The 25,885-nt window shown below is 45.3% G+C and overlaps 1 protein-coding gene across 1 annotated transcript in view; it reads right to left on the bottom strand.

Moving 5' to 3' along the window:
* Nucleotides 1-2,278: 2,278 nt before the first annotated feature.
* LOC139226488 (E3 ubiquitin-protein ligase TRIM50-like) overlaps nucleotides 2,279-25,885 on the bottom strand; it is a 49,653-nt gene continuing 26,046 nt past the window's right edge. The window contains exons 3-6 of the mRNA XM_070857291.1: nucleotides 24,866-25,096; nucleotides 22,501-22,523; nucleotides 7,795-7,919; nucleotides 2,279-2,875 (exon numbers count right to left, since the gene is read on the bottom strand). Of these exons, the coding sequence (XP_070713392.1) occupies nucleotides 2,328-2,875; nucleotides 7,795-7,919; nucleotides 22,501-22,523; nucleotides 24,866-25,096 (927 nt within the window). The 3' untranslated portion in view covers nucleotides 2,279-2,327. The remainder of the gene's footprint in view (nucleotides 2,876-7,794; nucleotides 7,920-22,500; nucleotides 22,524-24,865; nucleotides 25,097-25,885) is intronic.

Here is a 25,885-nt window from a genome sequence, read left to right as displayed (position 1 = left end):
ATGGGGGCATGTATCATGGGGAACATTTATTATGGGGAACATTTATCATGGGGGACTGATTTGCTACACTCCCATTTTGTGTCCTCGTCAAAGTTGAATTTTATTCCCTTGGTATCTGGTTTACCTCTTGGAAATTTCCAACCAGCCAACTCAAAATCTGGACAGGTGACAGCTGCAGAGGTAAGGACAAAGCCCTGCTATGATCTGATGCAGCAGAGCCCATGTCGTTTTGTCTTTTTGGGTCATAAACATGCATACCATGTAGCCTCAGAAGTTTAAATCCATGTTCTCAATAATTTATGTTTATCTTAAATTGCTGATACCAACAGATCTTGGTGTCTGCTTTAGGGTTCATCATCAATGAAGCAATAACCAGGTGTCAAGAGTCAGGAGCTACATGTGGCCCATATAAAATAGAGATTGACATAGCTAATCTACTGGCTGTAGGTGAATTCTTAAACCTAGGCTTAAGGGTTAAACAAGTGGGTTTATAATTGAAGTTTAATAGTATTTTGTTAGATTCTTTTGGTGTGTATGGTGCCATTTTTGCTTCTTAAGATGTTTATATAAATACTTCCTTCTAAATTTGTTGCTTGTTACTGTAAACAAAAGTGCTGATAGGAATTCCTCTGGGGGGTCCCTGTAGCGCTGCACAATTAAGATGAGGAAGCTGGGCTCATGAAGGACACCAAATGCAGGTGCGATAGAATTATATCCATACTCAACGCCTGTTATGTAAAAAAACAATGAATTCAAATTCAGCCAACAGAAAAATCAACAATTTTATTTAAAAACTAGAAAAAGTACATGCTGTATTCACGACAAACTTCCATATTTATCCAGTAGATGGTCTGTATGTTGAATTATGGATCTAATGTTATGAATTAGAAAAATATATTTGATTCCACAAAATCTAAATTAGTTTATTCTACAACGCGTACTGAAGACCTGAAGACAGTAGGATCTAGAAACAGCAACATTTCACAGTCTTTTACATTCTGTGATGACAGGCAATCTCAACTACCTGATCAACAGTTAGTAATGTACGTATATTCAAGCATAGATGGAGTCTGGTCTTAAGCTCCATCCGCATGGCAAAAGGGCACGAAAGTGTCAAGCAAATCTCAGTTGGTTCTACTATTTTATTGTTTTTTGAAAGAAAGTCAATGTGGTTCACCTTTAGTGCTATGAAGTTGTCCAATTAGCCACTCAGTTGTAAAAACAATTGATACAAAACACAATTAGAAGGCCCACAATCAACTGCTCAAGGAAACTAGGGATGGGCAATAAATGTGGCTTTGCTAGCATTGCCTAAAACTAATGGAAAAAGAGTACAGGTCTGCAAAAAAGTTGCAGAAACTTAACAGCCTGTCATTTCCCAACAGTCCCAGTGAGGAGGGGCTTCAGTTATATGGAGAGACTAGAGAAGCTGGGGTTATTCTCCTCACAGCAGAGAAAGTTAAGGGGAGATTTAATAAAGGCATTAATGGAGTAAATAAGGAGAATCTGTTTCCACTGGCAGAAAGGTCAGTAACCAGAGGAGACAGAATTAGGGTAATTGGCAAACAAGCTAGAGGTGAGGTGAGGGGAAATTGTTTTACATAGTGAGTTATTATGATACGGAATGCACTGACTGAAAGGGTGGTGGAAGCAGATTCAATAGTAACTTTCAAAAGGAACTTGAAAGGGAGAAATTTGCAAAGCTATGGGGAAAGAGCAGGTGCCTGGGACTAATTGGATAGATCGTTCAAAGAGTCAATACAGGCATGATGGGCTTTCTGTACTGTAAGATTCTGCAATATAATTCTATATATAATATATTTAATGAAAATCTTCCATTCAACACATGTCTGACACACTCCTGTTACACTCCAGATGTCACCCAATAGACATCACACACCAGACATTACTCTTTATTATAGATGGAAAAAAAGAGAGATAGAAAGCCAAACCTTTCACGATTGGTTCTTTTGGCCTGGAGCCAGAAATTTACAAGCAGTTAATTGCCCCATATTTGACCTCATTGTCTGCATTTAGACAACTTATTTAAGACTATTTCCCCACACAGATCACAGTGGCCATAAAGAGCTAGACCCATTAATCGGAGATCCATATTACAGCTAAATATTACACCCGTGTTTCAGACTACCCAGGAGATCTGCTAGTAATTTTAAAAGAAGAATCTCATGATCTAAATGCTGCCTCTCAAGTTACAAAATCAGGAGGCTGTAATTACGACACTGAAACAGCTGTCATGACATCATAAAGAAAGTGACACTTCTTCTTACTTCTTTGCATGATGCATCTTGCTGTGTGACTGGATACGTTTATACACGGCTAAGTGTGATAGGTGTGAAGTCACTGCTTCGGTCAACACAGCAAAGGTCAAAAATTGGATAAATCTTCCCTTGAAAGTCTGCATCAAAGGCGTAGATCAAACTCAGCTCATCTGGATTATCCACGTTGTAGAATGAGAGTCGCCCTCCCTCATAATCCAGGAACACGCCAATCTTCCGCGGCCTCACGAAGAGCGAAAGCTGCATTTTGGGATTCTTGTACGCCTCATAAATCTTGCCTTCCTTCACTCCGATCACCCAGACTCCGTTCTCCGGAGTCTTGCTTAGCTTCCCCTTGCGGCATGTGGTGCCTTTGATGACACCGAGGCGCCATTTCATCTTGTCGTTGACAATCACTTGCCAGTAGTGCTTGCCCGAGGAAAACCCTTTGTTGGCGAGGATGCAGGTGTTGTAGTCGAACCGCTCCTGTACTATTGACAAGCGCTTGAGGTACGTTGCACATTCTACCCTGGTGCTATTGTTGGTTATGATCAGAAGGGGGTGTGCGGTACTGGAATCCAATTTTAATTCCTCTGGTTCTGAAATAAATCAAACAAACAATTCTATAAGCGTGGCCGGTATACATGGAGAAAACTTCCAGCCTGAATCACAGATGAAACATTTTAAATTCTGATTGCAGGTTAAAGTTCCAAGCGTCAATTTTATGGACATACATTTCCCCGCTGGTCGTGCAAATGAGGATATCACCGATCAATGCCCACCCCTTTGGGGGTTCTAAATGCAGTACATAAGGCACATTTCGATTTTGGGGTACGACCGTTGCTAGCAAGACCAGAATTTATTGCCTATCCCCGGTTGCACTTGAGAAGGTGGTGGTGGCCCTTCCTCTTGAACCGCTGCAGTCCGTGTGGTGAAGGTGCTCCCACAGTGCTGTTGGGTTGGATGTTCCAGGTTTTTGAGCCAGTGATGATGAAGGGAAGGGATGACATTATATGTCCAATTCGGGATGGTCATAGAATCATAGATGTTTATGGCAGAGAAGGAGGCCATTCGGCCTCCTTCTCTGCCATAAACATCTATGATTCTGTGCCCGATAAAGAGCTATCCAGTTTAATCCCACTTTCCAGCACTTGGCTGTAGCCTTGTAGGTTACAGCACATCAAATGCACATCCAAAATTGCAATGAGGGGTTCGGCCTCTACCACCCTGTCAGGCAGTGAGTTCCAGATCCCCTCCACCCTCTGGGTGAAAAGAATTCTCCTGAACTCCCCTCTAATCCTTCTATCAATTACTTTAAATCTATGCCCCGTGGTTATTGACCTCTCTGCTAAGGGAAATAGGTCCTTCCTATCCACTCTGTCATGGCCCCTCATAATTTTATATAGCTCAATTAAATATCCTCACAGCCTCCTCTGTTCCAAAGAAAACAACCTCAGCCTATCCAATCTCTCCTCATAGCTAAAATTCTCCAATTCTGGCAACATCATCGTAAATCTCCTCTGTACCCTCTCCAGTTCAATCACGTCTTTCCTGTAATGTGGTGACCAGAACTGCATGCAGTACTCTAGCTGTGGCCTAACTAGTGTTTTATACAGTTCAAGCATAACCTCCCTGCTCTTACATGCTATGCTTTGGTTAATAAAGGAAAGCAACCCATGTGCTTTCTTAACTTCCTTATCTGGTATGTGACTTGGAGGGGAACTCAGAGGTAATGGTGTTCCCATGTACCTGCTGCCCTTGGCCTTCTAAGTGGCGGAAGTCACGGTTATTGGGATATGCTGTTGAAGAAACCTTGGCGAATTGCTAGTGAGCATCCTGTGGATAGAGCACACTGCAGCTAGAGTGTGTCGATGGTGGAGAAAATGGACTGGGTGGTGATCAAGCGGACTGCTTTGTCCTGGATAGTGTTGAGATTCTTAGAAGAGGAGTAAGGGGCAGCTGTAATGTCTCCAACCGTATTGCATTCCATTGGGATTTTCTGGTGCTTCCCCACTCATACAGGCCTCTAGCTATGCTCGAACTTGCTGCCTGATTATTAGGAAGAAGGTCCAACCAGGATGGGCCTGCACTTGGACTTCCCCCAGGCCATGCAAACAGTCTGGGGGAGGAAAAACGTGGATAATTGTCTCCTCTCCAATGCCCACTGGGCACCCAGAGAGGAAAGTCTACCATGCGTTCACTTCTAGTCCTGGGGTAGAATAAAATACAGATTCACTTCATTAAAATTTCTTTCTGCTGACTCACTTCAGTAATGAGCTTGGAACATTCCAGTTCTAAACAAACACAAGTCTATAGCATAAATCTGTTCTGAATTCAGAACTAATCTGGTAGTTTCAATTACACCACAGTTATGTAGATTGCAACTGAAATGCGGACTCTTGGGGCCGTATCCCTTAAAGTGTCTCACTTACGGTGGCCAAAGTTATATAGGCCAGGCACATTTGGTGCTTTGACTTTTTCTGAAATTTGAAGCAGCACTACACACTGTTGGACATTCTGGAGAGATGCATGTTGGATATCTTGGGGAGTTCAGGGCTAACAGTTGAACTTCTTTGTATCTTGGAGCGACAGGCTTTCCAATATAACAGGATGACTTTGAAGTATCATGAAAGGAATGCACAGATATGAAAATTCCTTGTGTAAGAGAATACATGACAGTAATGATGTCAGGCTTGAGTGGTTAAGGTTTAACTTTCGGGACTAATGTAATAAAAGCATAGGTAGAAAAATCATTAGCTGCAGTATAGAAAGATAACAGCTGGTAAAGCTTTTTCTTCAAAGTTGTTAATAACAATTAGTTCAGGATGACTTGTTTAGGGGAAGTAGTTTTAGGGGTAAATAACTACAAGTCTTCAAAGGATTTGGGAGTAGATACGTCATGAGGTCTTATCCATGTCATTCTCCTTTGATGCAGCCAAAATATGGTGTATAAAGGAGCATGGTTTTCAATAGTAATTCAGAGGCCTGGAAAGATAGAGAAATCAAAAAGCCACTCTCTGGATATAGATAGGCTGATCACCTGTACTGTACATCAATAAAGCCTGTTCCGTATACTCCACTACGAGTGTCTCGTGCTTACTCGAAACATGTTGTGAACCAGAAGAGAACATAAGAACATAAGAATTAGGAGCAAGAGTAGGCCATTCGGCCCCTTGAGCCTACTCCGCCATTCAATGGCTGATCTTCTATCTTCTACACTTTCCTGCACTATCCTCATATCCCTTGGAGGAGGAATGTGATTGAGTGCTAACACACAAGCCCATGTAGATACAGGCTACTACACGTGTTGTGTTTCTCTCATTTGTTTTGGTATGTGGGCGACACTGGCAAGGCCATATTTATTCCACATCCCTGAGAAGGCAGTGGTGGGCCTTCTCCTTGAACCGCTGCAATTATGCTGCTGATGGTGTTTCAACAATGGTTTTAGGTGTGGAATGCGAGGACTTTGGCACAGCGATGATATGCGATCAACACACTAATATTTCCATTGTGGAAATAAAAATGAGAGAGATATAAACTGGGCTGTCAACTCGCTATCACCCGTTTTACACTATCGCACAAAGTCAAAATTACTCCCTATATGTCCAAGTCAGAGTGGTGTGTGACTTACATATTACATAATATTTATAGCACAGAAACAGGTTATTCAGCCCAACAGGTCTATGTCAGTGTTTATGTTTCACACAAGCCTCCTCCCACCTTATTTCATCTAATCCTATCACCATATCCTTCTATTCCATTCTGGAGGTATGAATGACAAATTACGAACAATGATGGACAGGTAAAGACCCTCTGGTCCATCGAGCCTGTCCCACACAATTGCGATACCTTGTGTGTCACAACAGATACACTCCACCCCACCCCAAACCATGTGATCTCCTGGGAGAGGCAAAAAAGCAGATTAAAAAACCGAGGCCAATTTGGGAGAGAAAAAAAATCTGGGAAATTCCTCTTCGACCCATCTAGGCGATCGAAACTAGTCCAGGAGATCACCCTGGCCTTGAATTCCCTGCAGTACCTACCTTCTGTAAGAGATAATCTCTGTCACAGCCAGAAACAAATCCAGCTTTCGCTTGAAGGAATTCAGTGAGTCTGCATCCACCACATGAGAGGGCAGCTTGTTCCAGAGGTCTACTATTCTTTGGGAAAAGAACCACCTCCTGACATCTAACCTAGATCTAGCCTTATACAACTTAAATTTGTGTCCCCTGGTCCTGCCTAACCTATTTAATTGAAATAACCGGTCAGCTGGAACACCGTCCATTCCTATCATTATTTTATAAACCTCAATCAGATCTCCCCATAGTCTACGCTGCTCTAAGGTATAGAATCCCAACACTTGTAGCCCATCTTGATAACCAAGATGCTTTAGACTTGGAATTAATCCAGTGGCCCTCTTCTGCACCCTTTTTAGAGCCTCAATATCACCCACCATGTGATAGTATTCCACGTGCAGCCTGACTAAGGTCTTGTACAAAGACAAAACAGTACACCTCGTCTTATATTCAATTGTCCTATAGATACACCCCAACACCATATTTGCTGAAGCTATCGCTGCATGGCATTGCTCATGTACCTTTAAGGATGTGTACACTAGAATGCCCAAATCTCTTTCTATCTCCACCATCTTTAATGCCTTTCCCTGAAGGGTGTATGAATGTTGAGCATTTTACCTGCTCACATGCATAACACTACACTTGTCTAAGTTATACATCATTTTCCAGTCTTGAGCCCAATCTCCCAACATATTAAGATCTGCCCAAAGCAGGCGAGCATCTTCTACGGTTCTAACACTCGCACAGATCTTGGTATCATCTGCAAATTTACAAATTGTGCCCCCAACCCCTAAATTCAAATCATTAATAAAGATAGTAAAAAGCAATGGTCCCAAGACTGATCCCTGCAGGACACCACTGGTGACGGTCTCCAAACAGATCCAAATCCATCTAGAACTACTTTTTGCCTGCATCCTGCCAGCCAGTTCTGAAACCAACTCAATATATTACAGGTACCACTAATACCAGAGGCTCCGATCTTATAGCGAAGTCTCTTATGCGGTACCTTGTCAAAAGCCTTTTGGAAATCTAGGTAGACAATGTCTACTGGGCTTCACTCACCCACCAACTTTGTAACTTCTTCAAAAAGTACAATTCCATTTGTAAGACATAACCTCATTTTTATGAAGTCATGTTGAGTGTCCCTAATATGTCCCTCCCTATCCAAGTAGTCATACATTGCATCCCTTATGATTCCTTCAAGCATCTTACCTATTACTGATGTTACTGAAGTAAAATTGTTCATGAACTAAACAAAAATATATCTTCTGACAAATAAATTAATCTATAAATTCTATTTGTAACTAAGCACCAAACATAGCTGGTAATGATTTCTTTACTCGCTCTTAACTGTTAAGCACGATTCCTTTACTCAATCTCACCTGGTAACATGATCACTCAACTGGATCTCATTTGATAACGAGCCTACTATTCGAACCCACCTGGTAAAATCCTCTTCTGCAGTTTTTTCCAGACTGTCAGTTTGATATCATCATGTCTAAAGCCAGGTTTGAAGGAGATGGTGCTGAAGGTTTTGTCTGACTCTGGCTGTGGCACCTGTTCGCAGCTAGAAGAATCATAAATGCATTAAACACTGCAATACTATACACTAGTATCAGCTTGTGAAGCTTCATGCTTTGCTGAACAGACCTCAGCTGGTTGATGCACAGGATCCTTTGTCAGTGCACAAGATTGCATCTACAATTAAAGGGGAAGTACATTGTGCTGAATTGCCTTGTAACCGTAAATGTAAGTGAGGGAGATACCCTTCGTGTCTATTCGTCTCTTTATGCTTTGCATCATGCTTTACAAATTTCTGGATGATGCCAGTATACAAGCACTTCATATAGACCCTGTGACATCATGAAGTTCCAACCCCTGACATCATGAATGGTGACAGTGAATAGAGTTCCCCATTTTAAATATTTTTCCTTTATCTCTCCTTCCAGGGTCAGCAATGGAAACTTGAAGGCGTCTCTTAATATTTGACGGATCTGCCAGTCTTTTCATTACAGTATGACCTGCTCGAGCTTCCCCACGTGCTTAACTCTGGTACCCAGAGTGCAGACTACTGCTGACTGACTCTGGACTGCTAAACCACATCTTCAAAAAAAGTCTCAATTTAAACTTTCCACATTCACTACCACTCCAAACTTTTCTTTTAGCTTCCAACTTATTTTCTTCCCTTTAATCTGCAAAATATGTGCCCCCCAACGACCTAGTTGCTATCAAAGGAAGCAAACTACAGGAGTGATTAAACTAAAGGAGGGAGTAAATGTTTGGCTAACAAAACTGGAGATCGGTTGAGTGGACTGAGTAGCACAGCGAGTTAAGATCATTCCCTTCACCCCTGGGATCTTGCTTGAAATGAAGGCCAGATTAAAGAGATGAAACTCTCTTTCTGCTGCCTACGAGAGTCCTACATGATATGAGGTACGCCAGGCTCAATCCAGTTCCAAGTGCCAATTCCCTCCCTTCTTTCAAAAAAATCCCCTGAAGATTTTCCTCTTCAACAGTGCATCCGTGCCCATCTTTCCCACAACCCCATGTTTGAATTCCTCCAACCAAGTTTCCGCCCCTGCTACACAACTGAAAGGGCACTCCATCAAAGTCACAAATGACATCCTTTGTGACTGTGACAAAGGTAAACTATCCCTCCTCATCCTTCTTGACTTGTCTGCAGCCTTTGACACGGTTGACCATTCCATCCTTCATCGCCTCTCCACCATCGTCCAGCTGGGTGGGACTGCACTCACCTGGTTCCATTCTTATCAATCTAATCGTAGCCAGAGAATCACCTGCAATGGCTTTTCTTCCTGTTCCCGCACCGTTATCCCTGGTGTCCCCCAAGGATCCATCCTTGGCCCCCTCCTATTTCTACATGTTGCCCCTTGGTGACATCATCCGAAAACACAGCGTCAGTTTCCACATGTACGCTGATGACACCCAGCTCTACCTCACCCCCACTTCTCTCAACCCCTCCACAGTCTCTAAATTGTCAGACTGCTTGCCCAACATTCAGTTCTGGAAGAGCAGAACTTTTCTCCAATTGAATATTGGGACGACCAAAGACTTTGTTTTTTGTCCCCACCACAAACTCCGTTCCCTAGCCACTGACTCTATCCTTCTCCCCATCTTCTGTCTGAGGCTTAACCAGACTGTTTGCAACCTTAGTGTCATATTTGACCCTGAAATGAGCTTTCAACCACATATCCGCAGCATAACTAAAACTGCCTATTTCCACCTCCGTAACATCATTCGTCTCCACCCTTGCCTCAGCTCATTCACTGCTGAAACCCTCATCCATGCCATTCTTACCTCTAGTCTTAACTATTCCAATGCATTCCTGGCTGCCCTCCCACATTCTACCTTACATAAACTTGAGGTCATCCAAAACTCGACTGACCATGTTCTAACCTGCACCAAGTCCCGTTCACCCATCACACTTGTGCTCGCCGACCTACATTGGCTTCCGGTTAAGCAATGCCTCGATTTCAAAATTCTCACCCTTGTTTTCATTCATCGTGGTCCTTCAAATCAGCCTGCTGCCTGCGATGTGTGAGCCTACTCATGCCACCCACCTGCATCCTCCTCTGCTGCTAACCATTTGTCTGTTCTGTTATATTTTGCAGGCTTACCCTGATGATGCAGAAGATTCAGATACGGACGAGCCTGAAGAGGAGAACATCGTCCAATCCCACCTTCCAGACCAAGAGCATGGGGGGTGGAGGGGGAGGAGATGGATGAAGGCCCCACTGTTCCTCCTCTTCACTCTGGAGGAGGAGCAGGTGCCGCCCATTCAGGTGCCAGCCCCTTCCCCGAGTGGTTTGAGTGTTCATGGGACATTCCATGGTTTTCCACCGTCCAAGGCTGGGGATTCCAGTGAGGTGCAGCGAGGCACACCCAGGGCCCCACCGTCCGAGGCTGCAAGTCCCAGTGGGGTGCAGCGAGGCACATCCAGGGCCCCACCATCCAAGGCTGCAGGTCCTAGTGGGATGCAACGAGGCACACCCAGGGCCCCACTATCCCAGGCTGCGGATCCCAGTGGGATGCAGCAAGCCACATCCAGGGTGAGGAGGGGAAGGAGAGCTTCACAGCGCTCTCCTGAGATGCAGGATCTAACAGATGTGGTTGAGATGATGGCAATGAGTGCAAAGGGCATTGATCTTACACGATCACTCCTGGACACCATCAGTGGGGTGGGTGATGAGGTATCGGAACTGTCAGGAGAAGTAACTACACTCTCATGAGGCATAGAAACATAGAAAATAGGTGCAGGAGTAGGCCATTCAGCCCTTCTAGCCTGCACCACCATTCAATGTTCATGGCTGAACATGCAACTTCAGTACCCCCTTCCTGCTTTCTCGCCATACCCCTTGATCCCCCGAGTAGTAAGGACTTCATCTAACTCCCTTTTGAATATATTTAGTGAATTGGCCTCAACTACTTTCTGTGGTAGAGAATTCCACAGGTTCACCACTCTCTGGGTGAAGAAATTTCTCCTCATCTCGGTCCTAAATGGCTTACCCCTTATCCTTAGACTGTGACCCCTGGTTCTGGACTTCCCCAACATTGGGAACATTCTTCCTGCATCTAACCTGTCTAAACCCGTCAGAATTTTAAATGTTTCTATGAGGTCCCCTCTCATTCTTCTGAACTCCAGTGAATACAAGCCCAGTTGATCCAGTCTTTCTTGATAGGTCAGTCCCACCATCCCGGGAATCAGTCTGGTGAATCTTCGCTGCACTCCCTCAATAGCAAGAATGTCCTTCCTCAAGTTAGGAGACCAAAACTGTACACAATACGCCAGATGTGGCCTCAGCAAGGCCCTGTACAACGGTAGCAACACCTCCTTGCCCCTGTACTCAAATCCCCTCGCTATGAAGGCCAACATGCCATTTGCTTTCTTAACCGCCTGCTGTACCTGCATGCCAACCTTCAATGACTGATGTACCATGACACCCAGGTCTCGTTGCACCTCCCCTTTTCCTAATCTGTCACCATTCAGATAATAGTCTGTCTCTCTGTTTTTACCCCCAAAGTGGATAACCTCACATTTATCCACATTATACTTCATCTACCATGCATTTGCCCACTCACCTAACCTATCCAAGTCACTCTGCAGCCTCATAGCATCCTCCTTGCAGCTCACTCTGCCATCCAACTTAGTGTCATCCGCAAATTTGGAGATACTACATTTAATCCCCTCGTCTAAATCATTAATGTACAATGTAAACAGCTGGGGCCCCAGCACAGAACCTTGCGGTACCCCACTAGTCACTGCCTGCCATTCTGAAAAGTACCCATTTACTCCTACTCTTTGCTTCCTGTCTGACAACCAGTTCTCAATCCACGTCAGCACACTAACCCCAATCCCATGTGCTTTAACTTTACACATTAATCTCTTGTGTGGGACCTTGTCGAAAGCCTTCTGAAAGTCCAAATATACCACATCAACTGGTTCTCCCTTGTCCACTTTACTGGAAACATCCTCAAAAAATTCCAGAAGGTTTGTCAAGCATGATTTCCCTTTCACAAATCCATGCTGACTTGGACCTATCATGTCACCATTTTCCAAAAGCACTGCTATGACATCCTTAATAATTGATTCCATCATTTTACCCTCTACTGAAGTCAGGCTGACCGGTCTATAATTCCCTGTTTTCTCTCTCCCTCCTTTTTTAAAAAGTGGGGTTACATTGGCTACCCTCTACTCGATAGGAACTGATCCAGAGTCAATGGAATGTTGGAAAATGACTGGGAACACCGTCCAGGAATATGAGGGAGGGAATGTCTCAGTCAGCCAAAACAATGTTGGTGCACATGAGAGAGGGAATGTTGCAGGTAGTTGACACACTGTCAGGGCACATGAGGGAGGGAACGTCGGAGTTAGCTGCTGCAATATGGAACATGCCCAGACCCCCCGTTCATTGACAGAATCAACTGCCACTCCCACTCCAATCTCCACATTACCGCCTGCCACATCTGCTCCGCCCCGCCCCCCAGCCCCCCCCACCACCACCACCATCAAGAAGTGCGCATTACCTGAGAAGTTCTAAAGAATAAGCTTGGTACCAACCCAAGAAACGCTGTGCTACTGCCTGCGGGCAGGGGTTGAGTCACCAAGACCAAGCACAGCAGGTGGTCTTAGAATAAGGTGGAGGAGAGATGGGTACAGCCTTTCTTTGTTGCTGCTGCTGTTGTTGTTATTATTGTTGTTGTTACTGTTGTAACGGTTCTCAAATTAAAAGTTTTTTGTAAGTTATGTAAATTTACAAAAGTTTGTAAGTGATCTTAAAGTTTTTAAGTGATCTTAGAATTTATAAGTGATCTTAAAGTTTGTAAGTGATCTTAACTGAAAACTTTAAAGTTTGATACAAGAATATTTTTTATTAAAGTTAAGTTAAGTACAAACAAATGTTTGTTAAACTTTTGAATAAAATATGTTTTACATATAACTGAATCATTTACATTATTTGTTCCATTATTAACAACTTTTTGAACTAAACATCATTTCCATCATTTGTTCCATTAACACAACACAACATTACGGAACAGGTCCACACATTAAAGATGGTCCATGTGGAATAGTTGCCGCTGAGCTTCCAGGCAGCAAAGCGTTCATGGATGAACTGCTGGCACAAGGCTCGAGCAATCGTTAAAGGGGCACGACGGCCCGCCTTCCTCTGCCGTCGTGCTCCGAGTTCAGGTAGTTACACGGCTTCCTCCTCCTCCTCGTCATCTGCATGTTCCTTCTCATCATCAGCCACTCTCCCCTCAGGTGGGTCTTCTACTACCAGCTGCTGCTGCCAACAGTAAACTGACTGACAATCTCAGGGGAGTATTGCAAGTAGCCTCAGGAATGGTCCAGGCTTCGGAAACGCTGTTTCAAGATACCAATGGCCCTCTCTATTATGCTGCTTGTGGCAATGTGCGACATGTTGTATTCCCGGTCAGCTTCTGTCCGGGTTACGCGTAGGGGCGTCATGAGCCAGGTGGCAAGGCCGTACCCTTTGTCTCCCAGTAACCAGATCTGCCCTTCTGGCTGCTGCTGAAACATGGCAGATATAATGCTCTTGCATAAGATGAATGCATCATGGGTGCTTCCAGGATATCTTGCATCAACTGACATGATGCGAAGCATGTTGTCACACGAGCTGCACATTAATGAAGCGGAAGCCTTTTCTGTTCCTGTACATCTCGGAATCCTCCAAAGATGCTCGCAAGGTGATGTGGGTACAATCAATGCCCTTTGGGAAGCCAGCAATCCTGGAGAAGCCCATAGCCCTTTCACGCATTGCCTGGGCGGTCATGGAGAACTTCATGTAGTCATTCCTCCGGGGATATACTGCAGCAGTCAACCACCAAATGCAGATATGTGTTGCATGTTGAGAAATGGCGCACACATCCCCAGTTGTAGCCTGGAACGATCCAGATGCATAGAATGAAAGTGCAGCTGTAACCTTCACTTCAACTGACAAAGCAGTCCTCCTGACGCTTCTAGGTTGCAGGTCTGCTTTTACTAACTCTCAGATCTCAATTACAACTTCTTTGCGGAAACACAGCCTTCTGACACAGTCTGCATCATTCAGGTGCAGGTACGAACGCCTGTTTCGATATACCCGACATGGGTAAGGCCTCCTGCCCATCATCCTATGTGCTCTGAGGTTCCTCATGCGATAACGTTGAATCAATTGTCTCCTCCACAGCATCATCATGCAAAAGGCTAGCACAAGGTATGGTATTGTCAGTATTGCCCCCATGATTAAATTCTACCTTTGTAAGGAGCTCAAAAGAGCAGGTAGGACAAGTTCTTTGTTCTCTCTCCACAAGGTTGGCACACTAGTATGGCACACACCCAGGTCTGAGCAGGCGCAATGATCAGGAAACCCCGCCCGGGCTTCATTTGATGCATGGTATAGGCTTCTCATGCCTTCCATTTGCCTTCCACAGCCCCCCACTTCCCCGAGCTTCTTTACAAGCCGAGCCCTGAGCCCCGGCGAGGGACCGATTCTGCCGGCCAACGCGCCAACCCTCAAGCCCGGGTTTGGAGACGTTCGGTGGTGCCGTGTCAGTTTAAAAAAGATGAAAACTTAAAGAATTCCATTAAACTTCCATTTCCTGCATTTTAAGTTTTAAAAATTTATGTGTTATGGATATTTATGTGTTCTTGGCTCCCTCCAAAACTTCGCATAAAAACAATGGCATCTTTCTGCGGTGATTTTTTAATGTGCTATGTGTTGGTTTCTCTTAAGTGCCCAGAAGGTTTTTCGGCAGTGGTCACAAAAGCCATCCTTGGAGAAATTTAAATTGGCCAAACTTCCATAATTGTGAAAAACTAAGGGCTAGAGCCTCCACTTTTGTGCTTATCATCCAAAAATGGGCATTATTTCCGGCTTCAGATCGCCGGCTTCTCGCCCATTCTCAAAACACCTAGTTTCCATTTTTGAAAATGGGTATTACCGCGAGCGATATCAAATGGGCGGTAGCGTTAAATTTTTTTGACCTTCTGCCGTAAAGTGTGGCCGCCCTTAGCAGTGGCATGGTAACGCTCGATTCCCGCGATTCAGGAGGTCAAGGGTCATCATGACATGCGCAGAAGAGGAGACCGAGAGAGAGGGAGCTCAGAGGCACTGGAAGCGTGTGTGGCTGTGGTGTGTGGCTGTGGTGTGTGCTTGTCTGGCTGTTGTGGGAGGCACGACGGAGATTCACCAGCAGCAAAAAGCCTACTAAGCACCAAGAACATAGTTGGCACCGAGTTTTTGTCCAACAAATAAAATATAACATGGAAGGGATGGAGGAGGCCCTGGAGCTGGTAGCCAGGAACACTGGTGGCAGAGTGCTCCCAGTGGTCCCGGAGCATGGCACTGCACCCCAAGGTACCGCACCCCCATTGCCAACCACACATGAGAGCCAGCAGCAACATCTTGCTTCTGGCCTGGGAACATTCCCACCTCAGGACCGTCCTCTCCCGTATCCGTCCAAGCAGCGCATCGGCCGCCACCAGCCCCCCCCCAACAAATGAAGCATCGCTTGAGGACCTCCTCGGCCAGGCGGCTTGGAGTCAGGAGGGGAAAGGGAAGGGGTAGAGGTGGGGAGGAGAAGCTGGGGGGGCGGAGTGGTTACGAAGGATTGGTTTGTACAGAAATGCTGATGATTTCAGACTAATATTGGGTTTAAATGTTTTTTATTTAACACAACCTTGTAGTGCATTGACTCTGATAGCTGCACCATTACATGCTGGTGATTCCTTAACATCAAAGGATATAATCACACTTAACTTCAATGAACTTAAACGTTAACTGTCACCAAGGTGATTCCTACCATTGATGTATACCCAGCAGTGTGTCAGCCTTGTAAATAATGCCAACGTTCTTTCAGGCAAAGTGATCATTGATGAGCTCCTGACGTAAGGCTCTTGCAGCTATCATGTCACCATGGGCCCTTTCATGCGGTCTACAGGGGGCCGGGGGCATGGCTTCAGTGTCAGCCTGATTGTCTGGGCCAATGTCAGCGTCCGCCTCCTCGTCCTCCTCTTCCTCTCTCTGGTGAGGTGAACTGCCAGACTCATCAGGCAATTCTTGTCCCCTCCTGAGCACACCACCATGAATTTAGCTACCTGCTCAGAGTGGTTTTGGAGCTCGCCTCCTGAGTGGTCCAGGCATCTAAAGCGCTGCTTCAGCACTCCATTGGTTTTCTTCACGATATTGCGAGATGTTCTGTGGCTCTCGTTGTATCGCCTCTCAGCTTCGGTGTGGGTATCACGCAGCGGGGTCATCAGCCAGGTGTCGAGGCCATATCCTTTGTCACCAAGCATCCAGCAATGACCTTGTGGCTCATTGTTAAACAAGTCAGATACAGTGCTCTCACGCAGGATGTGAGCATCATGAATGCTGCCCGGAAATTGAGCATTCACTGCCAGTATAATTTGCTGGTGATCAACAACCAGCTGAACATTCAGGGAGTGGAATCCCTTGCGGTTCCTGAAAACCTCCGCATCCTGAAAAGGTGCCCGCATCGCGATGTGTGTACCTTCTATTGCTCCCTGCAATTGGTGAAGTTTGCAATTCTGAAGAATCCTAGAGGCCTCTCACTCTGTGCCTCCCTGGTCATAGGGAAGCTGATCAAGTCCCTCCTGCGTGCGTACAGGGTTTCAGTGACCTGTCTAATGCAGCGATGTGTGGCATGCTGAGAAAGTCCGCAAATGTCTCCAGCTGTGGCCTGAAAAGAATCCGAGGCATAGAACGACAGTGCCGCGGTGACTTTGACCTCGACGGACAATGCAGTGCTGATGGTGCTGGCATGCTGCAGATCTGCCCTTATCAGCTGGCATACCTCAGTGATAACCTCTTTGTGGAAGCGCAGTCTCCGAAGGCAGGTGGTGTCGGGCAAGTCGAGGTAAGAATGCTTCTCCTTGTACTTGCGGGGGGTGTAACATCTGGTCCTCCTCATTAGTCTCTCACGTCTTACATTGGGCACATAATGCAGTGGAGCGTTCAGCGATGTCGAGTCTGCTGCATGTAATTGGTCACCGAGAGAGGGTGAGAAAGGACAGGCCTCATTGCAGTTGCTCTCTGTTTTCCACCAATTGGTCACAAACAAGGAATGTCCCGACGAAGACACCTATTCAATTCCAATCGGTCACAGTATGGTCAAGATGTTTTTACAGATGTTCACATCAACTCCAACGATCTGCAGAGGTTGAAGCACAGCAGCCTCTAGAACATGGCATCCATAACGCTGTGATTCGTCCCGGTTAGTTCCAGTTTTTGTGGGCGCTTTTTTGAGCGAGCGATATTGTGGGCGATATGTGTGCGAGGTGGTGAAATTGACGATGGGCGATCTCATGGCTGCTAGTTTGGTTAAATATGCTCTTTGCGACAAAAAACAGTGGGCGGGCGTTAATATTGAATCTCGGCGTTAATTCCATGCGGAAAGTAACGCTGGGCGATATTATGGGCGTTGAATTCGCCCATTTTGCTGATTCCACCCAAAATAAGTGGACGGACAGTAATATTTTTTCCCGGCGTTAAGCACATGGGGAAAGTAACGCTCGGCAATAAGTTTCCTAAAAATGCCCGTCATTTTCCATTTTGTGCCAAAATGGCCGATATATGTGCGTTATATTTCATTTCAGTGGTAAAATGAGCATTAAGTGGACGTTAAGCATGCAAAAAAAGTGGAGGTTTTAGCCCTATGACTCAAAAAAAAATTTTAAAAATAACTAACTGAGTTACACTGGCGCACAAATTTAGGCCAAAAAAAGCGACGTGCACTAAAAAACCAGCGCAAATCACTGGGGAAAATTGAGCCCAAAGTCTTTTAGAATTTTGAAAGATCCCTTTTAATCTTCTATGTTCCAGTGAAAAAAGTCCTAAATTTTCATGGTTTTCTTTATAACCTTATATTCATATGACCACTCGTGAATCTTCCCTGCACCTTTCCTATAGCTCTAAAGCCCTTCCTATAATGTGGTGCTCAGAACTACTCTAATTGTGCCCATGGGGCCCAGAAGAGCCGAGGGCCCAGGGACAGCACAGGCCAGCCCACACTGCGATATGTGTGCGCACTAGGTCCGTGCAGCAGAGCAGGTCTCCAATCGTCCTGGTTAACCCTTGCCACTGGATAAAGGCCACTGGATGTGCAACGGTCACCACATGTTAAAAAAATCCACACACTGATATCTTCTACCCCTCAAGTTCAGGACTGGAATATCAGGTCCTTCATTGAAACATCTATGAACTCATTCCTTTTGGTGTGGAAGCAAGTCATCCTCATTCGAGGGACCGCCTATGATGATGATGAACTATGCCCAAACCAACGCCCAAATTCAACATCGCTTCTTTGCTTGTGCATACATGCTGCAAATGCTGAAAGGGAACCGGCCTCCTGTACATACTTTAGATAGTCCTACTTGCATTTGAAGTGAAAACAGTCCATAGAATCATGTGGGCAAAGTCACTGCACTAGAAATAGTAAGTGCCTTTTACTGTGTACATAGTGCAATCATCTATTGGCTGATGCAGTAAGCTTATTTGTGTGAAAAATTATTTGTTCTTGGCTTAGTTGGAGTGCATTGGTAACACTCATTCAGCATTGGGTAATGACTTTTGTAAATATTGAGGCTGTGATAAGAATCATCTGCAGTTTGGCCTAATATAAAAAAACTCATTTAATTAGTAAGGAATTCAGCACCCACACACACTAGCTTTTGAACTAAAGCAAATAAATTCTCCCAATCTCTAAACCTATTTTGATGCTGTCTCCAATCTAGCGGTCATCGCTTGTAAATTAGCACCTGATCTATTTTAGTAATTTCTCATGCTAACGATTTTCACCTTAAAGAAGTACCTACTTCAATCTTAGCAATTGAAGAAAACAATATATTGGGACATTGCCTGGAATTTGAATCGGGAGGCGGATTGGGAACGGGTCAGGCTAGGAAGTGGTCGGGTAACGCGGGAGCACGAGTTTGCATTTCAGATCTGGTTCCCACCCACAGCCAGCCAGATGGAGAGGCCTGCGGCACAAGGCTGCACAGGGAGAAGGTTCGGGGTGGGTGGGGGAGGCCGTGCAGGGGATCAGGGGGAAGGGAGGGAGAGAAAATTCATGTCGGAGCCTCGATGGGGATGGGGATGGGGAGGGAGGGGGGGATGGGGATGGGGAGGGAGGGGGGGATGGGGAGGGAGGGGGGGAGCGGGGTGAGAGAAAGGGAGAAAAAATTGACTACGGAGCATCGGGCTACTGAAGAGGAGGAGGGAAGAGAACATTGGGGCTGATCTCCAGAGCATCAGGGTGGGGAGAGAGAGAACAATGAGGTCAGACCATCGGATTATGGGGGGGGAGGGAGAAGGGAGAGAGAACATCGGGGCCGGCCTGAGGATCATCAGTGTAGGAGTGGGGGTGGGTGGTGAAGGGGACATTGGGGACGATGGGGTGGGGGAATTGGAAGCCCCGTGGGAGGTCTTAGATCCTGGATCCAGCAGTCCACGCCTTACTTTAGCTGGCGGGTTCTCCGAGGCCCGCGAAACCCAAACAGGCACAGTTACATTTGAAATGCTGGTTAAATCTGAGGCATGCCAATCTCATTATAATATTCAAATGGTCAACTCGCGTCCTGGGAGCGGGTTGGCTGCTCACCTCGCCTCCGCTAAAATTGGAAGTGGGAGAGTTAGAGGTAGTTCTGGTCGGCATCAGTTTAATACTTTAACCTCCCACAAGACCCCGAATATTGGGGAGTTAAAATTCCCCCCATTGTGTTGAAACAGGAAGGAGAGTTTTAACTTAACCCGCCATGTGGGAAACTTACGCAATCAGATCAGCTGCTCGATTTCACTTGCCATTGAGTGCGTCAGTATCCCACTGAGCGGGTTAAGTTAAAATTACCCCCAGTTGTCTGATTATCCCCAACTCCTAGGATTCTATTCTCATTGGGGATATTTCAGGTTTTAAAATAATGAAGTTCAACACAGATAAATATGAGGTATTCAATTTTGATAGGAAGAATAGGGAGGTCATTTATTACTTGGAGTGTGCGAGTCTAGGTGGGGGAGAGGAACAAAGGGATCTCGGAGTACAAATACACAAATCACTAAAAGTTGCAACACAGGTTAGCAAGGCCATACAAAAAAGCAAACCAAGCACTAGGGTTTATTTCTAGAGGTATTGGGCCCAAGTTTTCGCCTTCTCTAAAAACTGCGGCAGCTCCATAAGGTGCGCCGACTTTCTGGAATAAAAAGGGTGATTCTGTGAGCTCCTCCGGACATCTTTGTGCTCGGCGTGGCGCAGCACAAGGGGTCGGGAGTGGAGCCAGGTCCCGGCACTGAAAACAGTGCCAGGACCTCTGCACATGCCAGCCCTAGTCCTGGCCGAATGGGCTTCCCGGGTGAAGATCGGGACTCGGGCCTTTCTCCCGTTCAGCTACCCCCCACTCCCTCCCTCCCGTTCATCTCCCCACCCCCCCTCCCACCCATTCAGCCCTTTTCCCCCATCTTCTCCCCCCCCCCCCCCTACTCCACGTCGGCGGCAGGGCCCACCTGCCCGGCATCTCGCTGGGGGCGGGCCGCACCCAAAGTGTCGTCGGCGGTGGCCCAGCTCCTACTTCGGTGGCGGCGGCAAGGCCCATTCAGCCTCCCCCCCCTCTCACGTTCATCCTCCGCCCCCCTCCCCTGTCCCGTTCAGCCTTCCCCCTCCCTCCCTCCCGTTCAACCTCCCTCCCCCCTCTCACCCTACCCCTCACCCCCCTCCCCCCTTCCTCTCACCCTCCCTCCCTCCCCTCCCTCTTCCCCCACTCCTCCTCTCCCCTTCCTCCCCCTCCTCCTCTCCCCCCCTCCTCTCCCTTCCTCCCCCCTCCACCTCCACTCCTCCTCCCCCTCCCCCTCCTCCACCCCCTCCTCCACCCCTCGCTATCAGAAACATAGAGAGACACTGACAGAGGCACAGAGAGAGACACTGGTGGGGGCCCATCCCAGCACGCTGTTGGAGTGCTTCCGATGCTGTAGTTGGTGAGTAGAAACTTAATTTTTTATTTATTGATTTTTGATTGATTTATTTATTATTGATGATGGCTCTTTATTTGTAAGTGAAGTGTTTAATGTTTGTAAACTTCCCTCTTCCCCCCCCCCCCCCCCCCCCACCATCTCTCATTCCCTACACCTGATTTATAAGTGTAGAAAAGCTTTTTCTGAGCGTACAAAAATCTACACTTACTCCATTTTAAGTTAGTTTGGAATAAGTTTTCGCTGCCTAAACTTGCAAAACAGGCGTAAGTGGCTGGACATGCCCCCTTTTGAAAAAAAAACTGTTCTAAAATGAAACTATTCTAACTGACTAGACTGGAGCAAACTAAATGCCAAGAATTGCAATTTCTAAGATGCTCCATTCTAAACTAGTTGCTCCAAAAAAATAGGAGCAACTCAGGCTGAAACTTAAGCCCATAGAATTGAAAAGTAGGGAAGTTACGCTAAATTTGTATTGAACCTTGGCTAGCCCACACTTAGAGTACTGCGTACACCTCTGGTCACCATACTATAAAGGGAGAGGCACTGGAGAGCGTGCAGAAGTGATTTACAGGGACGATACCAGAAATGCGAGGATATACATTTCAGGAAAGGATGAACAGGCTCTTTTCTCCACATCCAATTGAGCATTTCCTTTTACATGGGATTACGTAGTACTGTATATACGGCACAGAAACAGGCCAATCGGCCCAACCAGTCCATGCCGGTGTTTATGCTCCACTCGAGCCACCTTCCCTCTTTCCTCATGTAAATCTATCAGCATAACCCTCTATTCCCTTCTCCCTCATATGCTTGTCCAGCCTCCCCTTATATGCATCAATACCATTCTTTTCAATCACTCCCTGTGGTAGTGAGTTCCACATTCTCACTACTCTTTGGGTACAGAAGTTTCTTCTGAATTTCCTATTAGATTTCTTGGGAACTGTCTTATATTGATGGCCTTGCTGTCGCAACATTTAGCGATTTGTGCATTTGTTCCTCTACCCCACCTAGACTCGCACCCTCTAAGTAATAAGTTGTGCTCTTCCCCACAAGTGAAAACTTTCTCTCTGTATCCACTCTATCAAAACCTTTCATAATTTTAAAGATCTCTATTAGGTCACCCCTCAGCCTTCTTTTTACAAGAGAAAAGAGACCCAGCCTGTTCATTCTTTTCTGATATGTATACCCTCACATTTCTGGCATCATCCTTGTAAATCACTTCTGCACCCCCTCCAGTGCCTGCAATGTATTTTAAGGTGTTTTTAAGTTGCTACAATGTATGTTAATGTGCTTGTGCAGGTTGTGAGCTGAGCTGTAAGTGTCACTTTCCAGCCTCAGCTTGCATTATGTCCCTGGTTACCATGGCAACCCGATCTTTTTGGCGCAGATCAAGGCTGCACCCCCAAAACTAAAGGTTAGGCTGCGCGAAAATAAGAAATCAAACAGGGAAACTTAGAACATTTTTCTTTGGCGTACTTGAGCCCCAAAAAAATGGGCGTAACTCTTCAAGTACGCCAATAAAAAGCTTTGGGGAAAATTGAGACCTTGGATTTATATAGCGCCTTTCATGACTATCGGACGTCTCAAAGCACTTTACAGCCAATGGAGTACAATAAAAAAAACTGAGAAACTGGAGATTACTCTTACCTTGAGACGATCGAACTGTATTTCTGTAAAATGTATAGAAAATAAAATTTAAAGATTTATAAGAGATAAGAACAAATAAGAGATATTAAGTATTATTTTTCTATTCATTTTTAATTTTTATATCATATCTCCACATTCCCTGAGGGAGTTGCCTTTACTCACTGCCCATATCGCTGTGATCAGCCACGAGGAGCTGGTCCAGCAGAGACCCACTGTCCGATTCCATCTCCCCCTGGTGGGGAGATGCCTGAACTCAGCTTACCGTTTCCCCATAGTAACAGGAAAATTAGCAGTGTGCAGGATCAAACCTGTATACCACCATCCCACACCCTCCTATATGCTTCAGAGACATGGACCATGTACAGTAGACACCTCAAAGCACTGGAGAAATACCACCAACGCTGCCTCTGCAAAATCCTGCGAAATCCATTGGCAGGATAGGCGTACCAATGTCAGTGTTCTCTCTCAGGCCAACATCCCCAGCATCGAAGCATTGACCACGCTCGATCATCTCTGGCCACATTGTTTGCATGCCTGATACAAGACTCCTGAAACAAACACTCTACTCCGAGCTCCGTCACAGCAGGCGGGTCCCAGGAGGGCAGATAAAATGCTTCAAGGACACCCTCAAAGCCTCCTTGAAAAAATGTAACATCCCCACCGACTCTTGGGAAACCCTGGCTCCAGACCGTGCAAAGTGGAGGAGGAGCATCCGAGAGGGCACTGAACACTTCGAGTCTCTTCGTCGGGAGTACGCAGAAGCCAAACAGCGGAAGGAGCGTACGACAAACCAAGCACCCCACCCATCCATCCATCCACCCACCTGCCTCACCTGTGACAGGGTCTCCTCAGCCACCTGAAAACTCGTATTAGTGTGGAAGCGAGTCATCCTCGACATCGGGGGACTGCCTAAGAGAGTATAGCGCTAGTTCTCCACTCTACATAGGTGAAATCCTCACACATGCACATTTTTCCCAAGTCCCAATTACTTAATGGTATTAACAACAGAAAATCTTAGTCGCAGAAAGTAAAACGGACAAAAATCGACGTGTAAATATATGTGACTACCAATGTGCATCACATACTGGGCTATAGAGGAACTTCTGCAAACATTGCTGACTAGTTTGTGGGTCGTCACACAATCAATATTTTTAATATGTTCTCTCCTCCTCGTTTGTGAGTTCTGACTCTTATGAGGGAACAGTAAGATCCTACTCAAATGGTCATTCTGCGCATGTGTCTGTATGATAGGTGTTGGTAGACTATTTAACCATGGAGAGCCTCTCACCTGATGCTCACACACCTGCACACTCCAGCAGTTATTGGATAACAATCAGGAATGGAACCCTCGATATGTTTTACGCACCCATAATCAGGCGAGCTGAGGCCAAGGTGGAATTTGTTCTTCTGTCCAGTTTAAGATCAGCTAATTCAGCAACGACCAAGGATTGACTCTGATCTGTGTGTCTCAGTACCACACCCACCGTCCAGTTACCCGTGAGCACTTGGGGTCCATTGATGGCTTTCTATAAGTGCGAGGTGCTTGATTCATTAGTGTTCAATTAATTGTAATCATTTTACTGATGGCCTGATTTGTAGCTGGCTGCATGTTGATCACTGTTTCCCTATGCAGGTTTTCATTTTATTGAGGTGCTAATCTATATATTTGGGATATTATTGATCCTCAGCTCATAGTTGCTCAGCAGTAAGAAAACTTAACAGATCCCATCAACACTTGAGGCCTTCAGCGACCGGTGGGCACCGGAGGGACTGGAATGCATCATTACAACAGGCAACAACATTTTAATTTGATTTGTTAAGGTTCCCGTTAACGTTTTCTGTTAATCTGCAGGTTCTGGTGGTTCTGGTCCTTTAACAAGGGGGCACATGGCTGAATTCTATTATTTAGAAGCATTGTGAGCTAGAAGCTGATTAAGTAGTTTTAGATTATTTGACTCTCAAAATTGGGCACTAATTTGCAAAAGTGTGGATTACATCAATTCAAGATCAGGAAATGGGAGGTGTGCTTCTGTTAAATAGTCTGGTCTGGATAGTATTTCTTGTTCATTAAGGTGATGTGCTCTCATTTTGAATAACCCAGACTAGAACTGGTAAAACTTCAACACTGAGCATCTGAATGACATGCAAGGATAGGATTAGAATTGGAGGATCTTCGAGTTGGATGTCCAACGTTCCACCACTACAGCTTCCGTACCCAACATCTTTCCATATTTTTTTCTAAATTTCCGTTTTATTTATTTCTTTTCTAGACCTCTAGTTACCCTCAGTTCTATTCCTGTTGCTTAACTATCTCTAGTGCGACAACTCAATCAAGCATGGTTTGAGGAAAATTCATTATACTTACTCGAATGAAATCCAGGTGATTTTCATTGCTAAATTTTTTCAATGAAACTTCAGCTTCTACAAACTGCTTTAGTGTTTTAGACATCTCTTCCAATTGTTCATCAATTGATTCAACGGCAGTGGTACACTTTAACTGTATGGCCTGGATGAAGTTGGCCTCTTCTTCATCAACAAAACTTCTGAGTTCCTGGAATTCTTTCTGAATTACCAATTTACAGACATCAGATTCGTTCTGATGAAATACAGACAAAATAAAAGATAGAAGTCTCTTGAGGGAAAACTGAATAAATATTTGAAGCAGAAGAAGATACATTGTTAATGGTGAGAACGTGGGGCAGTAGGATTAGCATATAGGACAACGTATTTGGTGCTTGGGAGGAACAAGATGAGAGAGAGATCAGAAGAGCCTCCCATGACCATAGTATTATCAATAAAATACAGAAAAATAAGAAAATGTATTGTGAATTTAAAACAAAACTCTGTTGCTCTCTGAAAGGAATGCGTTTTGATTTTTATGTGTGTGTGAGGGAGGGGGTGGGCGAGGGTGAGGGTGGGAGTGAAGTGAGTTAAAACAGTACACAAGTATTACCTAGGGAAATAGACATTTCTGTGTGGACTCTCATGCTAGCCTGTGTCAAGAAGGAAGCTATTACATGTTAATAGGAACACAGAAAATACTCCGCAGTTTATCTAGCCAGCCCCAAAAACTAATCCTTTGTAGTCGCCCACTCCTTCAAATTGCATCAGGTGTTTTGTCCTACCTGTGAAATGTTGGATGCTTGTGAAGCTTTTAGTAATGATTATGTGCTAAGAGTTGTTCTTGGGACCAAAATATTTAATATGTAAATGAGGGATCAAACACAAACACAAATCCCATTAAATTTACAAGGCTGAATCTCAGTGAATGGCAAAATGGGTTAATAACATAATTTCCCCCTAGTGGAAAGAACTTTTAGGAATAGTATAATAAGGGAATGTTTTTCATGTTTGATCAGTTCTCAGTTCCCAGTTCCCCTGCAGG

This window comes from Pristiophorus japonicus, chromosome 16, assembly GCF_044704955.1.
Source record: "Pristiophorus japonicus isolate sPriJap1 chromosome 16, sPriJap1.hap1, whole genome shotgun sequence".
NCBI lineage: Eukaryota > Metazoa > Chordata > Chondrichthyes > Pristiophoridae > Pristiophorus > Pristiophorus japonicus.
This window is presented reverse-complemented; position numbering and strand designations above follow the sequence as displayed.